The following is a 17,464-nucleotide window of genomic DNA, read 5'->3' as shown; positions in this document are numbered from 1 at the left end:
ATAGTCAATAGTCATCTTGAGTCTAAGACAAACTTCTGGAAGGGCAATGATCATCTCCATGCAAGCGAATTCCTTCTACAGATCTGTACATCACATCTCCAAGACATCAAGGCATAATTGATACATCTCGGTCAAGCGAATTCATTGAAGACTGTTTTAGCAACAAACTGATTTGATGTTGGAGATAAGTTTCATGTCTTGTAATTGCCTTCATATTTGACATAATATAATTGGATTTTAAGGTTGGGTTTTTCATCTCCAAGAGGGAGATTTTTCAGGGTATTGTTGTGTTGTGTTTACGAGCATTGTGTTTTCATTACATTTTTAGTTTGCATTGAATTTTGTTATAGCTGATTAGTAAAATTAACATGGTATCAGAGCTTTAGGTTCATTATAAATAAGATTATTGGTTATCCTTCACTTTCAGTTTGTTGTTTTAGTTTTGCAAGATGGTTACAAGACTGAAGGTTGAGGACAGACTTGATGGTGTTCTCAACTTTACCTCTTGGAAAGTCCGTGTGCTTCTTGCCCTTGAAGAGGTTGAGCTATTACAGTTTGTGGAAGACAAGGATCTCAAAGTGTGATAAATTTTGAAATGTGGGAATTCCTTCAATAGGTTAATAATCATCTTAATGATCTTGTCAATTTGCTAATGGGTTGCCTCCCCTTTCACTAATGCTTGTGTAATAATCTTCAAATCACCTTCTAAATGTATCTGACTCACTCCGAGTCTCTTTGCCATCTGCACTGCTAGTAGGGCCGCATTTGCTTTTGCCAAGTTATTTGTGGTACTCCCCAAACCAAGTCCACATTTTGTCAAAATTATTCCTTCATGGTTCCGAGCCACACACCCTGCCCCTGACTGGCTCGGGTTGCCTCTCGTAACTCCATCGAAATTCACTTTGATCCATCCTTCATCTCGAGGATTCCATTTTATGTTAAATATCTTCTTTGCAATAGGATCAACCCTATGAAGCCCATTAACGTACAGCTCCATCCAAGTACCTACAAACACACTTTAATAGAATATATTATTGTAATATGTTATATAGAAATAAAGTAATCCTGCTATTTAAATTAAAAAAAAACAATAAAACGGATAAAATATTTTTTAGGAAAAAATATAAAGTATAACGGATGAAAATATTAAAATAATATATAACCATGCAAACTGTAGTTAACCTACAGCATAATTCAATCCGGCTCTCGCCAATCTCCGAGGAAGCAAAGGCATGGGAAATTTTCAAGCTCGTCATTCAGACCCGGAATTTTTGTCCGCCTGCAGGTAAAGTCATTAAGCTTTCTTCCATGTTTGCAAACCTCGTGCATTGAATCATTGATTTTACATTACGATTTGTATGCGCAGGAAATTCAGCCCAGATGAGCTCAAAAATTTGAAATCCCTCTTCGTTTCGTTAGCCTCACAATCAAGAAGTCATGGCCAGTTCATCATAGCGTCAGTTTTGCAGGTAATTCTCGTTATTTTTGTTATTATTTAGAAATTTATATTGTTCGAGTTTTTTTTTTGGCAAATCCTAAATTTTTGGGTGAGATTATGTACAGGAGATAAGCTTGGGGCATATTCTTAAGATTTTTGAATTTAGGTTAGAATCTTAACCCGCACCAGTAGAATGGCTGTTAAGCTCCCAAGATAATTATGGATGGCATTTTTGGGTTTCGTCGAAATTGGCAGGTGTCAACAATGACAGAAATATAGTCTTCTGGAAACTTCAGTGCGGGAAGACGCTGCCCTTCTACCCACAACTTTTGGTGACTATATCTATATATAATATAGCTGTACCCTTATTCATTTACTCATGTCTTAACCCCAGTGACTAATGCGGGACAAATATCATCCTGATCGTGGCACCTAAGTTTGCCTCATGTCGACTAGAGGTATACGCTACCGTATTTCAGTCATAAAGATTTGAATCTCGTTCTTAGAGGTGTGCCCCTTTGCTATCGTGCCACTATTCCTTGGGATTGTGTTCAGTGATGGATTTGGCCAAAGAAATGCACCTTAATGACATCATAATTAAGACAATAAGTAAACCCGGTCATGGATAAAGCCATTGAAAAGGCTTGATTGGTAGTAGTGTTAAAGCAGGTGAAAATCCTAGGCAAAATTTTGCCAAATAAAATTTTAGATAAAATTCTGGTGAAATAGAAATCTCTTGGATGTAGCTTCAAAGCCAAAAGCTGTCCTAAGCTTTACGCAACACTCAAACATGTTTAGTGACCTTGTTTTTGGCCTCTATTGTGAAAGGTATTCCAAGCTTGATGGTACATTTTGTATGTTTAGTTGTAGGTGACGTGAATGTCACAAATAACCTATTAAAATTTAAATGATTTTGATCCATGGGATTTGAACCTTTGTCGGTGTCATGGAAGTGTATATATTCCAGTTTTTTCAAAGGTAATTTGTAACTCTTGCCTCTCCAACTAAACACACAATGCATCATCAAGCTAAGTGAACCTTTGAGTTAGAAGCCATAATTGTATCAATTAAACACAGATGAGTGTTACATGAAGTTTAGAATTTGATTGAAGCTGGAATGTTAAGTTGAAATCGATATGCTAGTGGTACAGTCAATGGATTGAAGATTTTTCAGTTTTATTTGCCAATTTAAGTAAGAAATCGTAGCTAGTATATTGTTGAGCCTAATAAAATATTTGGTTACAACATTGACTAAACTTTAGGTTTCCTTAAAATTGGACATGCCTTGCTGTTTTTCTATACTTGATGCATTTTAAATTTGTTCATTTTATTGTGAAAGCAAACATTCTTTGACATTAATTGCTGAATATTAGTTTCATAACGTGAGTATCATTATAGTGGTGCACATATTACCTAAATTCATTTCATGGTTTAGTCAACTGTTATATCATCTATATTTCTAAAGTTATTCATGGTCAGGCATATTATGGAATTCATGGGGCTCTTGGGGCAAGGATGTTTGATTTAGTAACTCGGCTGCGAAAGGACCAAATGCTAACATATGAGGATCTTATAATTGCCAAAGTAAGTTCTTACAAGGCATACTTTCAAATAATTAGATTGCTAAACCCATGGAATGCAAATGCTTTGGTGAAAGCATTTCTTGTATTTGTGTCTTTTTTACGAAGTATATTTTATTTATATTATATCTTTACCTACTAGACAAAAAATTAGAAAACCAAACCCATATAACGTAAATAATTGGGTGAAATCATTCCTTGTTTGCAATAAAAGTAATAAGATTTTTTTTGAAATGACTATTTGTTGTGTACTAAAAAATAACAACTATCTCATTTTCCATGGTATATGAATACAGGGCATTTATGAGAAAGGTTGTCGAGATGAGATTGAGAATTTCATGTATCAGCTAGTTGATTTGACTGGAGATGGAGTTGTTGATAGGTTTTCTCTTCTTTCTTGTCATGACACTTACTTTGATGATAGCTGGAGCATTGATTATTTTGAAATTTAGATTATTTTGATGATGGAGTCATTCTGTGCTTTGAACAAACAATGTAGGTTCACTCTTGAAATAGTGATTATGATATATTATCTTGCCAAATAGGATCGCTTTGTGCACTTTGTGGTTCGAGTCTTGACAATAAATACCATGATATTTAAAGATTACATTCCATTTAAATATGGGAAAAAAATAATAGGAATATATGAGGTGATATGCTAAAGACCAATTTTATATTAGAAAGGGACTTATGAGGCATTGAAAGCTATATGTTAGCTTTAAATAAGATAACTTGGATGTTAGGGTAATGAGGTAATTGTGTTAGATTGACTACAAAAAAAGAGTCACATGAAATACAAAAGACAAAGTTGGGTAAAGAATTTTAGTTATTTTGTTGATCCTTGTAGTAGGACATTAACTCTTTTTGGTAGCGTTTCTGTATTTATCCTGCAAAATACTAATTCATTGCAATGTGCAAAATCCTTATTTAACATTGCCCTTGGAGTTGTTTAGGCTTGAGTTGGCATCCATAGTACAGACCTTCTTGTGTTTTTGATTTTTTGATCTTTTGTCCATGACACTGTTTTATTGTGCATGTATGTAGATTTTGATTGGTAAGTTCCTCATGTGGGGTAACTTTGCCCTTGTTGGAACACACCAATATACTGAGATTTGGTTGGGGGTGGGGGGGGTAATCAGTATATCATCAAATTTGAACTTCAACTACTTCAAACCCAATCCTTAGTTAGGAGCATTAGCAAAAGTGTCAATAAGGTGCAAACAATGAAACATAGATACACAATGATAACAACACAAGTTTAACATGGAAACACTAGGAGGGAAAACCGTGGTGAGCAAGCAACTTGGATCTACAGCCTAAAGCCAGCCTCACAAAGACAACAAAAGATTACCTTCAGTTATGAAGGCACCAATCTTTAGGAGACTACAATTCTCTTACCAATACATCAATTTGGGCACCAACCCAAGAGGACTACAATCCCCTTAACTAGATCAATACAAGACGGGCACCAACCCAATATAAGTCAGGAGGCGGCAAGCTCATAACTGAGTAACAGACATACTTCTGTCTAAGAGAAAATTAGAGAATGTCAGAATAGATCTTGTAATTCTGCTTTGTTATTTATAAGCCTCTGATCCACACACTGCTCTGCATCAACCACTTTACCTCTGCATTGAATTATATAGTATGAGCTGCATTGCCTAAGTTGAGTTACTAGTAATCTCCCTGTTACGCTTGCATGTCATGATCTTGTCATAGACCTAGATTGCAGCAACCTGTCCAGCCATTTATAGATAAACTTAGGCAAGTAATAGTTTTTTCCTGCAAAGGGCCAACCCAGGCTAAGGACTGACCAAGGTCTAAATATTAATAATTAATAATAAAAATAGGGATGTGAGAGGCCCACCCAGGTAGAATAATAAATAAATTAAAAATTTGTTGCTAAGGCCGACCCCCCCAAAGAGGTCCCCTCTCTTGGAGGAATCGCACCCTTTTCATGTAGTGTAAAGTTGGGTATAAAATGTGGTAAGGAAGGCAGAAAACCAAAGGTAAGATAATTCTATTTAGAGCAGAAAGAAGGATATGGGATGCCATCCTAAAATACAGAATTCTGAGTATAAACAGCAGACCTAAATATATTATCAGCAGATTTGGATAAGGAGGAGTTCTGGTGGAATACATAAGACAGTCGGATCAGCAAAAGAAGGAATGTTCTGAGCATCTCTTTTGGAAATTGGAAAAGAAGTTAGGTTTAAAAATATAAGACAGATCATACTTTAACATAGAATATCTGGTTTCAGAATTAATCAAAGGAAAGTCAGCAGACTTTGATAGGGCAAAAATATAGGAAGATCCCAGTAGGTGACATCACAAATGGTATCAGAGCACCATTCCTGCCAGCCTGAGAGGAGATTACAGAAGATTTGAATGATGTCTTATGAAGATGTTATTCCATTAATCTTCATCATGTGTTTATCCTCGTAAGTATAAAGGACATCATGTGAATAGTAAACATGACAGTCACACTCAAAGAATTACAAGGCAGGCTTGGATTCACAGTTCAAAATGCTACATGAGAGATGTAGTATGAGAAATGAACAGTCAACGTTATGTCAATGGTTTGCATATTTTATGACAGTGTTTAATAGCCACTTTTGCAAAGGAGACAGTCTTAAAGAGTTGACAGTCCTATAGAAAGAACAAAGGACAGTTAGAGAGGCTTCTAGAGAGTAAGAGACAAGATGAACAACTAAGGACACAATGTATTAACGTCAAAATAGTGAATGGCTTAGTTCTTAAAGGCAGTTTGTAGAGTTTCAAGGACAGTTAAAAGCAAAGACCGACAATATGACAGTGAAAATTCAGTGGCAGGATAAGTGAACAGAGATATTGCTAAGGACCATACATGATGATCACACGAGGTCTTGGTGATCAAGAAGGTGATGACATAGTGACAAATGCTAAGGGTCAGCTTCATAACAGTGAATGAGGCAGCACTATAAGAGGTCTTCATCAAATTGCAGTCAACATAGCGACCTATGAAAAGATCTCATAGGCCATTGTAGTCAAATTGCACGGGTCTATATAGAACATGGTTATGAAGGCAAATGAATATGATAACTATAAAGGCATTTCATGTACTTGAGCAACAAAGGCAAACTGGGATCAGACCTATAACAAATTAGATCTACGAGTGTCATGTCCCCAAAATAACCCGGAAGAAATGACTCAATTAATAAATCCACAAATGGCACAATTAATAAATCCTTAGATGATTACTATCGATCAGAAAAATTGTCTTACTAGTAAGACTTCACAATTTTTTATAATTCCAAAGTAAAAGCACTAATCTAATCCCCATACCTTCTCCAAATAAGCAGATTCGGGCAAATGAAGTAATACAGAACCAGTGTTTACCAGGCAGCGATAAACACTGACTTAGTCAATGATTTAATGGTGCTTCAATTAGGGTAATAATAAAGAAATAATTATCCTTGAGCAAAAGCAGCGAACATCACCGTTGGATAGTCACGAGTAAAGAGGTGCGATAACAAGATTAGACTAATAATGATTACAGTTTGAAGACAGACAACCACGTGTTAAGGAAGGGCATAAAGTTCGATTTGTTAAGGCAACAAGTAGTTGGGAAAGCAGTGATTAAGTTTTAAAGAGGAGACACCACCTTTCATGAGAAAGGTTCACCTCAAACAACACCTCCTTTCAGCAATATAAGAAGGGAGGACGAGATGATGGAGGGGGCATCATCACGAAATAATATAAGAACACCTATGCAGATATCTGCATCTCTCAGCAATTAATATAGTAACAAAGGCAGATCGAGTCATTAAGGAATCAGCACTCAATCGGAAAACACATCATCAGTCCTCTTCAGTAAATCACCATCGGTCAGATCAGATCAGAACTGTTATTAAGTTACAGGCAGTAACATCCTTGTTCTTGGTGGTATGCATGAGAATGTGCTTAATATATGACACCTGATAATGTTCTTATGTAGAATTTAATAGTAATATTAATATAGACTGCAATATGTATGACAGTCATACTTAATTACATATAAATTCATAATACATGAGAGGTTAGTATACTCATAGCCTAGTGGGAGTGGTCCCCAGATGGGGTAAGGGCTTGCATCCGTAAACCTTGAGGGAGCCTATTGTAGTTTGGTTTCTCAGCGCCCTGGTAACATAATTACCCTTTCCTCCCTTAGGGTTAGGTAGTAACAAGGTTAGATCAAATTATAGAGGGCTATGAATTATAAAATGTGGAATTAATTGAAAAAAGCATAATAACTTGATAATGCATTCGGTATTGTATGATAATTTTTGAAAGCATGATAGCTTCCAAGTAGGGGACATCACAATTAGACATATTAAGCAAATGTTTGAAGCACATTGGAGCAAATTTATTACACATTATTAAGCATATGGGAGTAGCAAGATGGGGTTAGGCCCATTGTTTGACTCTAAATGGCTTATGAGCAGCAAGATGGGGTTAGGCCCACTTTTTGACTCTAAATGGCTTATGCACAACATAATGGGGTTAGGCCCACTTTTTGGCTCAAAATGGATTGTGGGCATAAAGATGGGGTTAGGCTCACTTTTTGTCTTATAATGGATTGTGGGCAGAAAGATGCGGTTAGGCCCATTTTCTGGCTTGAAATGGATTGTGGGCAAAAAGATGGGGTTAGACCTAATTTCTGGCTCAAAATGGATTATGGGCAGAAAGATGGGGTTAGGCCCACTTTTTGGCTCAAAATCGATTATGGACAGAAACATGGGGTTAGGCCCACTTTCTGGTGTAAAATAGATATGAGTAGCAAGATTGGGGTTTGGCCCACTTTCTGGGTCAAAAAAAGAAGGGATCTAATAATACGTGTATCGTTGTGTATGCTTTGTGTATGCTTTGTGTTTGCATATAGTCATGTGTATGCTTCGTGTTTTTATGTGTATGCTTTGTGTTTGGTTCATACCTAATGTGTTTTGAGCAAGTTCATAAGATTTGTATTTTTGGTTAATCTAGAATATAAGAATAATGAGAGTGAACCAAAAAGATATGAATTTATTTAGAAAAGAACATTGCATTTAAGGCCATAGATGTGTATCATGTTAATTTTAAGACCAGACAGATAACAGTAAGCAGAAAATAACAAAGAAAACACACATAACACAGCAGTACCCTGGAAAACCCAGCAACAAGTTTCAGATGTTTATTAGGCAATAATCAGAAGTGATTTTACAATATGCTTAAGCACATAGCTTCAACCTAGGGAGCGAACTTATCTGCCATTCGGATGTTGCTGTCCCAAAGATGAAGTTCGCTGTCCTTTAAATGGAATATGTTGACCACCCAAGGTGATAGCAGTGCTTCAGGTAAGGTTCGCTGAGCTTCCAATAATATTCGTTGTCTTCTAATAGTGTTTGCTGTCCCTTGATTGTGTTCGCTGTGCACTCAATGATGATCGCTGCCTTTAGATGATGTTTGCTGATCTCTGATCATAATATGCTGATCGCTGAAGTAACTCCAATGATGATTGCTTCCTTTAGATAATGTTTGCTGATCTCCGATCATAATATGCTGATCGCTGAAGTAACTTACTTATGACAGATAGGAATGTATTTTCCAAAAATGTATATGTGATGTTTGTAAATGACTTTGTATATATATGTGACCAACTAACCTAGAAGCCTTAGGTCGGCCTTGCTAAATGATTTCATAATAATCTAAGGTTAGCGCCCAATATGGGGTCACAAGTTACATGTATTTGATCCCAGCCCTAAGTTACATCATTTGCCTTCACGTTACATGTGTTTGGGCCCAGCCCTAAGTGGTTCGGATTGCATGAGAGATTATACATAGGAATTTTAATTGTCATTGACAACATTAAAATTCAATAGTCAGGTATCCGAGCTAGCGACAATTTTCAACATATCATGCTTCTAATCCTAAACTTAATATAAACTCTTGTTCTCATTGTTGAGAATTATTGGAACACCCCACTTGGGAGTAAAGACAAAAACATATCTTGGTTTAAATATGCAAGCTGTGTTAATATCAGAGTTGCACAACAAAAGCTAATTGCATTGAAAACTCTAAGGTTTCATTTGGGATCAACATAGTAACAAAAAGATTCAATGAAAATAGTCATTTGCTTAAGGACAAGCAATCTTGGGAAGGGTGGATTGTCATGATCCCATCATAGACCTAGGTTGCAGCTCCCTGTCCAGCCATGTATAGATAAACTTAGGCAAGTGATAGTTTTTTCTTGCAAAGGGCCGACCTAGGCTGAGGACCAACCAAGGTCTAAAATATTAATAATTAATAATAAAAATAGGGATGTGAGAGGCTGACCCAGGCAAAATAATAAATAAATTAAATATTTGTTGCTAAGGCTGATGCCCTTGAAGAGGTCGCCTCTCTTGGAGGAATCACACCCTTTTGATGTAGTATAAAGGGGGGGATAAAATATGGTAAGAAAGACAGAAAACAGAAGGTAAGAAAATTCTATTTAGAGTAGAAAAAGGCCAGAAATAAAATTATTGGATGCCATCTTAACAGAATTCTGAGTATAAACAACAGACGTAAATATATTATCAGCAGATTTGGATAAGGAGTTCTGATGGAATACATAAGACAATCAGATTTGCAAAAGAAGGAACATTTTGAGTATCTCTTTTGGAAATTGGAAAAAAAGTTAGGTTATAAAATACAAGACAAATCTGAGGAAGTAAGATCAGACTTTGACATAGAATATCTGATTTCAGAATTAATCAAGGGAAAGTCAAACAGACTTTGATAGGGCAAAATATAGGAAGATCCAGTAGGGCACATTACATTGCAACATCTCTCTTAGTCAACTCTCACAAAAGAATGATCTCCTTTACGTATATATACAATCATGCAATAGATACCATTCATATGTCCACCAAGAACTTCCGAAACTGATGAAATTTATCAAACATGTTATAGCTCATTTTCATCACCACTTCATGGTCGGCACCATCAAATTCAGGAACTAGCTGTTTGCCTAGTTTAAATGTGAGCTGTTGATCTTTCTATTTTGCAATAGAATGGATACTCGAGATGTAAGTCTCAATAAACCACATAGACTTATTGTCTGATTTGCCATCGACACAAGGCATCATTGCATAGTATCGCAACAAGGAGGCTCGATACCACAAACAGTCTTTGGAAAGCGTGCTAGATGTTGATCCTTGGTCTTTGATCTAACATGTCATCTTCTTGTAGTCCTGCAGGCAAAGAATTGGTGACCCACAAATTCTTTGTAGATGCATGAGACCCATTTGACCACTTGCCACTAAGCTATAGATGGCCCCACAACCCTCTTCCGATAATGCGAGAATTGTCCGATCTTTAAAGGTATCATCATGATTGATCCAAACAAAACATTAGGCCTCCGACTTAGGAAATAACAAAGTCTGTGTATCCGGTCGGGCCAGTGACTGCTAGGAAGGAGGGGCTGGTAAAACCATGATTCTGAAGGCTTAAGTTGTGAGTTAAGCAATCGACAAGGAGCAAAACCAAGTCATTAAGCAAATAAAAGAAAAATGCTCACACCCAAACAAAGACTTAGGGTTTAGGAATTATGACAATTTAGAAACCCTAATCAAGCCAGAGAGCTCAGGAAATTAATTTCAAGGTCAAAATTGCCAGCTATAGCTGATTTGAGCACACCATGACATCTACAACTCCATGCCCAATAGCACCATTTTATTTTCTTGCATGTGGGATACATGAGCAACCTTCTTTAGTTTTGCATCTTGACATCAATGACAACATTTGTGGCCAACAAACCTTTGACTTGGATGCCACATCCAAGGGGTTATCTCTCCATCAAACTCGTCTGTGCTTGCACCTGCCCCTGTTTGTTGTAGTACATTGGTAAGTTCCTCTTTCATGTTAACTGTTGGCATAGATACCATGACTGACAGATATCTTTTCTAGTCGAACTGACCTGTTATTACTTTTCAAGTTTTGTGTTTAGTCATATGCTTCAAAACTGCTATATGTATTTGAATCTAACAATAAATATAAATATTGTTGTCAGCAAAAACTTAAATAACAAAAACCAAGAATGATAATTCATTGTATGCCTTATGGTTGCAACGACTCAAACGACCTTTCTTATGTCAAATTGCTTCAAGAAAGATTCATGGTCTGAATGGTTACTTAATTTTGGATTTCTCTCTTTGAACAATTTGAAGAGGCATATAGCAATTTGCAAGCCTTCAGCACTCCCAAAGGATAGTGTTAAACAAATCTTAACTCATAAAGATTAATGTTCTTGAAAACATAAGGAATCGGGATATGAGGGGAAATTCCATTTTGTCATTATTGAAGGACAAATTACAAACAAATCAACCTTAAGCGGCAAAAATATTGCTTTAGATGCAGGTTTGAGTGCATGTAAAAGGTTTTGATGCATGACTTGTACTCATTGATGAGCGTTCACTTATATTGTGAGGGAGGTGAATAACTAATATTTTTCTTTTTCAAAACTTAACAACTGTAGCAATATCAGTCAAACAAGCTCTAACAATTATGCAACACAGGAAGAACATAAGATTAAAGTGGAAACCCTTTTAGGAAAAACCACGACAAAGTATTGCTTATATTAAATTCTATTTACAAGCTTTGTAGGCACCTACCCATAGGAGACACTGGTCCCCTCTTCCATGTTTTGTAGGCACTGACCTACTAGAGACACAAATCCTCACAATTGAGCACCGACTTAGTAAGAGACACATCTCTTCTTGTGGGAAGCACCTCCCTTGCCAAAACTCATGTTTCTGTAAGTGTCAAAATTGCTTTCCACTTTGGCTTTATTAAGTCCAGTTTGGCTTTATCAAGTATATAATCTTTTTTGCCAGTGATCCTGTGTGTATTTTGGTGAGTCATTATGGAAACTCTATGTGCTTGTGGTCATAATGCTCTAGCTCTAGCTGTTTGGCAAATGCAAATTACTCCAACTTTTTTAAGGCGTACTGTGATGCACGATTTTATAACTGTCACATTGTTTTGTATATACTAAGGACTGTGACATTATTCTTGATAGAGTATCTTGGAAAGAAAAGAAAGATTTGTAGGATATCGAAAAAAGGCATGATATGTGTACTCAGCTAATTTGTTGAACAATGTATGCTATGGTCATCAAAAGAACTAGTTTTGTTTTGGGTGTATGATAAATATGTTTTGATTTTTCCTTAAGTAAATATCTATATATAGAGTGACTGAAATATCTAAATACAAAGAGCTCTTGTGAATCGTCACATACATTTTAGGTTTCAGCTTTGTATGCGAGTATTTTAAAGCCTATTGTCCACTTGTAAGTAGAATTTCATTTGTCTAATATATTTTGGAACTTGATAAGAGTTTTCAGCTTCACTTCATTTGTTGAACAATTTTTTGTTTTTTGCCAATTGTCAATTGTTTCTACTCAGCTCATTTGTTGAACAATGCATGCTATGGTCATAAAAAAAACTAGCCGCCCTTAATGAATGTGGGGTGTGGACCTTCGTAGAGGAAAAAGATAGGAACAGGGGATTGCTCATGGAAAGACGAGAGAGAACTCGTGAGAAGAAAGGAGAGATCTCCCTTATAGACACAGGTAGAAAAAAATTGGTCTCACACTTGCCAATCGCAGTTGATTGAGAGTTCTGAAAAGCCTTTCCAAAAAATCCACTTCACGCATATCCTATAATCATGCTCGTAGGTTGTAGAGTCAGTTTTTGAACCTTCCAATTTCATTTTCTTGAAGGTTTTAAAAACCTTTTCAAAATAGCTCCATAGAGATGAGCATTTGTCTGCTCATGCTGTTAGCTTTGTTCATGGGTTGTTGTGTTGTGGGTGCAGAAAATATAGAGCCTTCTTTGGTCTATATTAGTCCATATGGACAAGTTCGCCATGCCTAGTAAATTCCCTAGTCATGCCCATTGGTACAATTCTATCTTTTCATTTGTCAAAAGTTTAAATGACGAGGATGCGTATGTATACACTTGCGATACTGTGATGTACGACTTTAGCGCCGTGCTTACACAATCATAGCTCTATAGGTTGGAGGAGCTGCCTAGGTATTTGTGGTCTTTCCTAGATTCCTTAGAATTGTGTATATGACTCAATCTTAGTTTTTGAGACTGAGCATTGACAAGGGCCTATTTGTTGAAGGTCTAATTTGGGAAGAATGTAATTGTTAGCGTCCTGAATATTGGAATTTGGTCGAAAAGCTACAGTTTTCGTGACGATAATATGGGACTAGTCTTGGCTAGATGGAAAGGGATTTGCCATAATGGCATGGGTTTTGACTCTTCTCTATGCAACAAAAAGTTGATAGGAGCATGCCACTTCAATTTTTAATAGAGCAATGGTGGTGATGTATGGGATTATGGACAAGGAGTTCAATTTTCTTTGAAATTTCAATGGACACGAAACCCATACGTTGTCCATTGCAGGTCACTATGTGCATGGTGTCAATTTCTATAGTTATGCTCTTGGTACAACTCATGGCATGGCTTTTGTGGGGTGAATCGTCATCTACAAGCTTATGTGGTTGATTGAGAGCATGGGCTCCGATGCCTTGGCTGCTATGGACATCCTGATCATTGACGAAGTTGACATTTTATCTCTCTCCTTCGGTTTTACCTCCTTTCATTACTTTGATGACGAAGTAGCCCTTAGAGCATTGGCTATTATATAGAGAGGTATTATGGTCTATGCTCTGCAGGCAACTGGGGCCTGAAATGGGGACTTATGCACAATGGTGCCATTGAATTGGAATGAGAGCACTATATAAGGCTTTACTTCTTCATTTGTAAAGGTTAATAGACAATGGTTGAAGAAAATAAAACATAGTTAGAGTAGGAAGAGAAGGCAAAGATGTTGCCAAGACTTTGTTGCAAAACGCATGTAAACTTCATTGAAGATATGATGAATTCTATATGGTGATTCAACAATTTGCATGGTCTCTACTTCTCAATTTGTTTTCATGTTGGTTAATTGAATGGAAGAACTTTGTGTATGATCAATGGTGAAATTCATACATCCATACTACTAACACCTTGCCAATGGTAATGTGCCTTGTGTTGTCAACTAGATCCATTTTAGCCACGCTTAACTTCAATTATCACTCCTTCGTTGATATGCATCAACTTGATGGTGTCTATGATTGTGGTGATGATTTGAAAATCATAAAGCTATCCTTAGAAGATCACACTAGTCTTGTGGAGATGTTCGTTGCATGTCAAAGTAAGACTTAGTTTGAGTTTCATCAAAGATTGTCCATTGCTCTTACATTCTTAGAGTTAGAATAGCCTCCTAAACCCTATCCTTTTTCCTTTTTTAAAAATCAAGTTAACCCCATGTTCCAGCAACATTCAGAGTGTTCGAGCATTCAACGTAAGTCCACTTTGTGATCCCAACATATCAAATCATATACAACTGAGTCTATCCAAGAGTACATCAAGACTTGACATTTGAGAACTGTTGATGTGTTTTTCATGCACATGCGAACACAAAATAAAATACCAAGGTATCTTATCCTCTCTTGAACAAAGTTATTCGAATGCTGAAGATTTGCCTAAGGATCGGTCGAAATAAATCCAAGGTTCTTATATGTAGGGTCTCTACGTGTGGATAAGCTCTTTTGGTTTGATGTGATTATGCTGGAATCACAAGGGGAACTTACATTTGAATGCCTGAGCGTTTAATCTTTTGGAACTTGAGTCCTATCTACTCACCGGGAAGAATAAAGAAACAACATAAGGTGAAGGGCTCAAAAAGTCTACTCTAAGACCTAGAATACGAGAAGATAGATGAATGACTAGGTGGAGTCTAACTGGGCTAGGTCTCACCATCAAACTGAACAATTCAACACCAGCTCAATGCGATCTTCTAGGGTAGTCCTGAAGATGTTCAAATCTTCACTGTCAAACATTGATCACCATTCAAGTTAATGCATGAACAATAGACGCATAACAATTATAGATTAAGCTCATTCAATGTCAGTTGACCACGCAAGGTGCCCTTACAATCAGCAAGAGGCCAGTGGTTTGGACTAGGCGGATTCCACGACACATTTCACCATAACTTCAATGAAAATGGAGTTCATTTACAATCAAGGCAACAATTTCTTGTCTTCTCTTCCTAATCTACTATAACTTCTATTGTATTCACTATTGATCATTAGCTATTCTAACCTCTATGAATTAACTATTAACCTTTACAAATGAAGAGCCAGAGCTTTATATAGAGAGCGCTTTACAATTCGATGGCTCAAATTGATTTAGAATGAATGGCTAGGATTTTAGGATGAAAACCCTAATTAGGGTTTGTTACAACAAACTCTCTTAGCCAATGAGAAAATTACATTTAATGCATGAGAGCCAATAGGAAATTGGGGTAGGTGCCTCGAAGTTTGTGCTATCACTGGTGAGTCAGGTACATTGAATCTAGACATGCTGATGTGGACCTATCTGACTGGAGGAATAGTGACTGGGATGCCACCTTGTCTGGTACTTGCTCGTATCTCTTTTGATACTCAATTTGGTGATGTTGAGAAGCTAACTTTGATTAGCTATTTTGAAACTATCTACTTCTTCAACATACCCTTGTATTGACCTTGGTTGATCCTCCTTCGTCCTTGGTATACTTGATGAATGGTGTACCTTTCCTTGGCTCTCCTATGCTCGATGAGGCCTCTTCACGGTCAAGTCACTCCTCCTCTGGTAGCTCATATCACCTTGAAATGTTTATAAGATCTTTCTTCTTGACATCCTGTGGTTTCTCCATGTGGTAGAATGAGGTCTTTGAGGATGGTTAGCTCCATTGCTTGCAACTCCTTGAACACTTGAAGTCCTTGAACTTGGAAGCACTTTGAGTCCTCTCTCACGCATTTGAAGTGTCCTTGATGATGATGAAGCTTGAAGAGGTCGCCCCTTGTCCTAGTCTAATCTTCCTCCAACTTCCTGCAAAACAAACAAAACATGATTAAGAGTACTTGATATATATATTGATTCTAACACGACATTTCTTACCTTAAATCATCAACAAGAAGGCATTAGAATTAATTTGCTTTGGACCCTCTCCAAGGACAAGACCTATAATGAAATTTGCTCTGGACCCTCTGGAAGGGTCAGGAGCGAAAATTGACAAAGTTGCTCATTTTACCTCACATAGACTTCATTTTCAACCTTACCTTACCAAGATCAAATCATTCGCCTCCAAAATTGCTAAGGAATAGGTTTCACTCAAGGGCCTAGGCAAAACATTAGACCTCCTAGGAATTTTGCTCTGGACCCTCTGGAAGGGTCAGGAGCGAAATTGACATTTTGCTTGATTTTCCTTCATAAAATTTCATTTCTCATCCTTTTCTCATCAAAAACAGGTCTTTTGCCCTCGAAAATGCTTAGTAATAGGTTAGTTCAAAGGCTTAGGCAAGGTACAAGACTTCCTAAAGAAATTCGCTCTGGACCCTTTGGAAGGGTCAAGAGCTTAGGTGAATTTCGCTCTGGACCCTTTGGAAGGGTCAGGAGCGAAATTTGTCTTTTAGCCTCAAATTCATCATCTCTTTACCTCAAATCACTTCTCAAGGCAAGTATACATCAATCTTTTCTCAACCATGCCTTAGGAACCAAGATTTCGGCCCCAAACATGGAGCAAATAGAGGTTTTAGGAAATTTCGCTTTGGACCCTTTGGAAGGGTCAGGAGTGAAATTTGTCTTTTGACACCATTCATCTTCCATTCATCATCACTTAGCCTTGAACTTAACTTATCAAACCTTATCTTGTCATGATCAAGTCAATTCGCCATCAATTTAGCTTAAAACAAGGTTCTTTTAGTGCATTAGGCAAATAGAGTCTTTCTAGGAATTTCACTCTAGATCCTTTGGAAGGGTCAGGAGCTTAGATGAATTTCGTTCTGGACCCTTTGGAAGGGTCAGGAGCGAAATTTGCTTTTCTAGACTCTATTCATAGTCAACTTGCCTAGGACTTGTCTTTTCCACCCTTACGTTATCATACTCAAGCCAATTTGCTCTCAAAGTGATGTCCACTCGATGCTTTTGATGAGGAATTAAGTCTTTTGCAGGATTTAGCTCTGGACCCTTTGAGAGGGTCAGGAGCGAATTTTGCATTTTAGGCTTAATTCACATCCCTTTTCACTTGGCTTTACCTTAAACTTGATTTTTTAATCCTTTCTTTGCCATGCATGACCACCATTCAATGTCTCTAGTAAGGATTTAGGTCGTTTGGAAGATTTCGCTTTGGACCCTTTGGAAGGGTCAGGAGAGAAATTTGCAATTATGCTCAAATTCTTGACCCTTTCATCACTTCACTTTGTTGTACACATCAATTCTCTCTCAATCACGCCATAGGGACAAGGTTTGCGATGCAAATTAGGACCAGGAAGGGAGATATAAAGAAATTCGCTCTAGACCCTTTGGAAGGGTTAGGA

The 17,464-nt window shown here is 37.1% G+C and overlaps 1 protein-coding gene across 1 annotated transcript in view; it reads left to right on the top strand.

Annotated features, from left to right (window-relative positions):
* Positions 1-1,164: 1,164 nt before the first annotated feature.
* The window catches only part of LOC131045736 (uncharacterized), a 113,174-nt gene continuing 96,874 nt past the window's right edge, over positions 1,165-17,464 (top strand). Inside the window, exons 1-4 of the mRNA XM_057979327.2 lie at positions 1,165-1,285; positions 1,367-1,469; positions 2,918-3,022; positions 3,315-3,400. Of these exons, the coding sequence (XP_057835310.1) occupies positions 1,233-1,285; positions 1,367-1,469; positions 2,918-3,022; positions 3,315-3,400 (347 nt within the window). The 5' untranslated portion in view covers positions 1,165-1,232. The remainder of the gene's footprint in view (positions 1,286-1,366; positions 1,470-2,917; positions 3,023-3,314; positions 3,401-17,464) is intronic.

The sequence above is a fragment of the Cryptomeria japonica genome, chromosome 9, assembly GCF_030272615.1.
Source record: "Cryptomeria japonica chromosome 9, Sugi_1.0, whole genome shotgun sequence".
Lineage (NCBI taxonomy): Eukaryota > Viridiplantae > Streptophyta > Pinopsida > Cupressales > Cupressaceae > Cryptomeria > Cryptomeria japonica.
This window is presented reverse-complemented; position numbering and strand designations above follow the sequence as displayed.